Consider the following 6078-nt stretch of genomic DNA (forward strand, 5'->3'; position numbering starts at 1 on the left):
CGAGAGGTGGGATCCATGTATCATTCTTGGTGGGAATGCTCTACGGCTCAGCAATTCTGAGCAGAGGTGTTCCGTTATGCCAAAGCAATCTTAGGTCGATCATTACAGACAACACCTAACTGGCTTTATTGCAGTGGGCCTTGGGGACCCTCCGAGAGTAGTATGTATATACTATAGTAGTATGTATATTATCTTGCCAGGGCTTGGAGGACACTCAGCTCACTTTGTGGAGGTGAAGGCAAGTATGAAAAAAGTGTTTGTGAACGAAAAGCTGGCTGCTCTGGTCCTGGACCACTTTGAGAAATTTCGGAATGTATGGCAACCTTGGATGGATTTTACCTTCCAGGGCAGTGACAGCATGGATATGGTACTGTTGGCATACCCAAGTATATTGTTAAATATTGTTGTATATGTCTCAAAGACACATTTTCACTTGATGGGATAATATATTGTTCATATCTATGTAACTCAAGTTTGAAATTGTAAATGGTTACTTTGTACTTTGATTTATGTTCTTTTGATATTGATACTATGTCATTTTCTATATTGTGGAAATAAAATATTAAAAAAAAAAGAAACAAGCACCAAATCTCACAAATCTCAGCACCTTTTCTTATATTTGTAATAAGAGAAGTCACTTGTGTAGTGCGAGATCGGGAAACATCAGGAGGAACCCGAAGGAAGAACAAAGATACCGTAGTAGTGTTGGATGAAAAGGCAAGCCCCGGAAAGAAGAGGAGCCAAAACAGCAGATTTGCAGGATGCAGTGTGTACAACAAAAGATGATAAAACCAAACAAATATAGAAAATAATCCCAATAACTTAAAAAAATACTGCTTTAATAAGAATCACAGTACATAGATATCCATTGCACGTGGCCACTCTACCACCAATAACCCCCTAGTGTCACATGTCTTCTGGTGCCGGATGAACACCCTTTCTGCCACTACTGATGTTCAGTGGGAACATACAGAATAGGTGTTAAAACAATTAATACATTGAACTTTTTTTTTTTTTTTTTTGCAAGAATCATTTTTTATATATATATGTATATATTTATATTATATATATATATATGTGTCATTTATACACAAAGCCTTATATTACATGGTTGATCTGGGGATCATTCCTGGCTCAGATTCCTCAGTGCACAGACATCCTGCTGTTTACTGTACAGTATATACAAGTTCGCCCATTGTCCCAGGGGGAATTTCTCCCCCGGGCGGTAACACGGGTGTTATCTCAAACACAGAGGCAGGGAATGGCTTGGTTTGTGCTGACATGATTCCCTGTCTCTTTCAGGGTGCCGGAGGGTACATCAATTTCCGTGGTGCCCAAATGTAGCTGAGTGGGGCAGGACTGGAGGTCTGAAGGAACAGTTCTCTGTGCAGGCTCTTGGTATCAGCATCTTTAAAGAGAACATATTGACAGTATTAGTGTTAAGATGGAGATCATAGATCACTGTTAATAGATCATAAATCATAAATCACTGCTAGTTTGTTTTATTCTAAAAATACAGAAATGATATTTGTGATAACAAATATCCACACTATGCCAATAAAGGAAATCCATTATTAATGAGATTTAGGAGAATTAGTACAAAAGATACAGAAATAGATCATCTACAAGGTAACTATAGACAGGAGCCTGTGGCCTGGTGGATGTCAGTAGGCCCAGGCTACAACCGTTTTGCTTCTGCAATAAATATAAATAGCACAAATGGCTGGAGCTGTGAAAGCCACATCACAAGAGAGAATGCATTTGCAGGCAATTGCGATCTAATGTGGGGGATTTATGCCAGTCCAGACAGTCTGGTATCAAAAAAATTGATAAACTTCTACCCCACTTAGGAAACCGTTCTGCCTAAATTAATTTCTGGATCGATGCAAAACAATACACTTAATCTAATATTTACTTTATATGTGGCTAATATTACATCTGAAAACATAAAATATACATATGAGTCTTCATTTCGGTACTAAAAGTTGGGGGACAGTTTTGCCAGCCATATTTATAAAGTAGGAACAGGTTTGGTTCCCTGGTGATGAAGCTTCTTAAAGTGGAGAGTACGGGTATTAGAATACCTATAAAGTGGCAATCAGGAGTATCAGAAGTTCCAGTGAGTTGAATGGGGTAACTATTCCCCCTTTTCTACAGTAGCAAACAGCTGCAAAAGTGGTAAATATGATGTTTTAAAAGCACCACTGATCCCCTTGTGGCCTATGGCATTCTCTACTGGGGAAATGTTATCAAGTGGTGCTTGATAGCCGATCAACAACTTTATAAATATGGCAAATGAGACATGGGCATATAAAGTGGAGCTAATTATAAATGTGGTTTTCTTTTCAGCTGATCTATAATAGCAGCCTTTATTACCCTTTCATGGAAATGTTCTTATAACAAGGCAAAGAGCAACATACAAAGGGAAGTAACTCACAAAAACCGCTCAGAGAGTAACTTTCAATGTTCTGACTGCCAAAGTCTAATGAAAGGTGAAGTCCTAATAGTTGCTATGAGTAACTGAATGTCACTGCTTTTTGCAGGAGCTTATGTACAAAGTTTGTGTTTATGTATGATTACGGGTCAATCATTTGTACCATATTGGGTACCAAATTTTTGTATTACCCTCCTTTCTTGTTATTAAGCTAATTTAGCAACCCTTTTTAATAGATTTTTCATGTTCTGTTCATCTTATCGCCAATATCTTCTACTATATTTGTATCCCCGTTTTTTAGTATTAACTGAATTGAGCATTCACCTTACACTGTGTGTTGAACAAAATTTCTCCCTCTGTTATCTGTGTGCCTAGATTTCCTAATTTCCTTCTCTTTGCAATCAGTTTTATAAAACGCCAATGCTCACAGTACATTCACAGTGTCTATGGAGTCCCACTCGTTCTGTATGCACAGTTTTATACACTTTAAATTGCTCTGTGACACACTTTTCTCTTGTCTCCTTTGTTAATACCTTTTAATTTCTGCTGGATGGCATAGCGTGCTTTCCTCTCCTGATCCAGTTCATTACACAGGGTGTCTGGGGAAAAAAAGAAGACTTTAGCTTTTCATGCTCAATGACAGGCTCTTCTCTAAATACTCAACCCTTTCCTTACCAGACCGGGCAATCTTACCTTTCCCACCTATCTCAGCCTAAACACAATCACTCTATCAATGCATTTAAACACTGAGCAAAACCTCAACATTTCCATTGTCTCAGACAAATATACAAAAAATGGTTTATTTTATGAAAATATTCTAAAATATTATTTAAATATCCAACAAAGTTTAATTAAGTTCTTATAAATATATTTAAGGCTCAGCCTGGTATTATTGACTCGCCTTGATATAATTCAGACTGCATACACTAAAAGGCGCCAAGTACAGCTATAAAGACACATGAACAGCGCTAAGGATGAGATTGGGTTAATAGCACCCTGCTCAGTGAGACAATGCAGCGCAGTTTGTTAGAAGTGAGTTACAGTAAGGACACTGCCTGTGATTTTGTGCTGGGAGGCAGATGGATACGAGCAGAATTAAACACAATCGCAGGCATTAACACGCAGGTAATTTTACGCCTCGATTTTTAATTTAGAAACCCATGCAAATTAGTGTGCAGAGGAGTTCAATCACTGTTTGGTAATGGTGCCTGCAAGGCCCAAGCGAGGCTTGTTTGCTATGTTTAGACTAATCAGAGGATATTAAATAAGAAAAGATAATTGTTAAATTACCTTGCATTTAAACCTAGATGAAGGAGCTGATTGTAAACAGCATCAGATGACGGCAGAATAGCTTACCTCTCACAATCTGCAGCTGCTGGACCATCTCCTCTCTGTATGCCAATTCTCTCTTCATCTGGTCTTGGAAATTGTCTAGGAATAAAGGGCAGACATCAGTACAACATACACTAATACATTTTTGTACATAAGGGCAAAAGACATGAGTGAAATGAGTCCAAAGTGACGATTCGCCTGTACAATTAGCACCTAACTCCTCCAAGAAACTCCATACTCTGCCACCAGAAACTCCTACGGGCTTTGGTTCATGCGGTGACATTGTGAAGAGGGTAATCGTGGCTCTCATGTTAATCTTGCCTATGGTATTAGCATGGGACGTTGATGTGTGATTGGGAACAGGCCACTTGAGACCTAATACAAGTCTTTGAATTCACAGTTTCTGCATTTTAACTCCAAATTAATTACTTTCCTTAGCCTAAAGAATTATTGTTGTATCAGTAACAAGAGCAACATGTTACTGATTGCACTGAATGTGGGAGCCCGGGGATGAACGTACAATGAATGTCTAATCCTTGTATTTCTATTCTGTTCCTAAATGACAATATCTTTATGTTACAAGTGTCAAGCCCTCTGTTCTTAGGATATTACAACCTTTACATAGGTAAATTGAATATGTATGCCTATGTGATTTCCACAGTGAATTACTAAATCTTGAATGCACTTTGTAACACAACTTAAAGCAAGAAAGTGGAACAATTGCTTTCTAATTTATATGGCAGATTTGGCTTTGGAAACCTACTGAGTACAATTGGATTCCATAGCAAGGGCTCCACACATTAAATACTTTAGACGAACAAAGAAGCTTTTTTTATGGGTAGAGAACAAGCTATAATTCTTTTGAGACCAACATGTGAAAAGATTCACCACCTATATCATAAAATATGGACATTGCGTTAAAGTACCCATGGGCAGGAAATGCTCATAGTCTGACACCTTACCAGATATAGTCCACAATCTGTCTATATGGTAAAACACTTACAACATATATTGTAAGTAGCCATAGCAGCTGGACTGGAAGATTCCAGATGTTTATTATCCTCAAATAAATGATAATTGTGTCTTGGTGGTTTACCAAATGATAACCTTCAGACAATAAATTATGTTAATATTAATTTCAATCATCCAATGATGTCAAAATCAAATTCCTCTTTGCACATTTTTTTTGCATCTCATTGGATATTTTAGGTGAATGTTCACACAAATTATCGTCTGAACATTCTTAACACCTTTAGTAAATCGGGTCAATGGTGTATTGTGATGTGTTCACACAAACAGTATATATTTTTGTCTTTCTGAACATTTTCCAATAACCAACCACTAAAATAGTTTTCACAGGAACTTCTAGTTAAAAGAAACATGTAGGATGCCATTGCTGACTTTCTTCCAAAATTGCTATTTACCTGGCTACCTTTGTCTTATGTCTTAGTCATTGACCTAGAAAAAAAGACTGCAGTCAGAGATGTCAATCTTTTGATTTGTATATTTTTGCACTTAAATACTTAAGTATTGATCAATCTGCCAGCCAGGAAGGAGGTCAGCATATTGCAGCCCCTACACTTTTCTTTAGTTACTTTTGGTTTTACTTGAGAGTTTTATCCTTCTGTTTTAAGCTTTAACAGAAATATTCAGCAAGAGTTTAGTTAAAGAGATGAAAATTTACTCCTCTGCCATGCATAGCTTCTATATAATCACTGCATTTTATTTCCCCTTCTACCTAAATAAGATTTTAATAAAACTGACTGTATCGACATTACTAATGTATATTGTATTTATATTGGGCATCATGGTCTATGTATTGTGCTAATTTCTTAAATAAAATGTCATACTGAGGGATTGTGTTAGATTACTTTCAATGCTATGCCACATTATGCTGTATACCAGAGACAAGTAAAACAATTCACAATCCAAACTGTAATCTTTTTATCAGCTTGAATATACGCATGCAGATTTGTCTATTCTGCAGAGAATCATACAATTCATCCATAACGACTGCTTGGATTCCATAATTGAATAATCCCTGCATGATCAGTCAGATCTGCATACAAATATTTAGCTAATTGCGGACTGTCTGCATCTGATCATCAAGTAACTTGTCTGGTCTATTGGGAGAACCAGGAGTGTTAGAAAGAAGAACACAGCCATCAAGTGCCATAAGCAGACCTGTATCTGCAGTGTGCTATGTATTTCAGATATCTCGATCGATATCGATTCCACTGTAGTACTTTGATGTCTAATTGAAACAAATAAGTATTTTATATCTTTAAGTTCTTGAAAGTAGCTTTTGTAAA

General features: G+C 37.0%; 1 protein-coding gene across 2 annotated transcripts in view; it reads right to left on the reverse strand.

The window, feature by feature from the left end:
* Nucleotides 1–781: 781 nt before the first annotated feature.
* The window catches only part of SKOR1 (SKI family transcriptional corepressor 1), a 24771-nt gene continuing 19474 nt past the window's right edge, over nucleotides 782–6078 (reverse strand). For both annotated transcript variants that reach the window (XM_072402586.1, XM_072402585.1), the window contains 3 exons: nucleotides 3791–3865; nucleotides 2968–3033; nucleotides 782–1408 (listed from right to left, as the gene is read on the reverse strand). In XM_072402586.1, coding sequence (XP_072258687.1) covers nucleotides 1299–1408; nucleotides 2968–3033; nucleotides 3791–3865 — 251 coding nt within the window. In that variant the 3' untranslated portion in view covers nucleotides 782–1298. The remainder of the gene's footprint in view (nucleotides 1409–2967; nucleotides 3034–3790; nucleotides 3866–6078) is intronic.

This window comes from Pyxicephalus adspersus, chromosome 2 (genome assembly GCF_032062135.1).
Source record: "Pyxicephalus adspersus chromosome 2, UCB_Pads_2.0, whole genome shotgun sequence".
In the NCBI taxonomy this organism is placed as follows: Eukaryota; Metazoa; Chordata; class Amphibia; order Anura; family Pyxicephalidae; genus Pyxicephalus; species Pyxicephalus adspersus.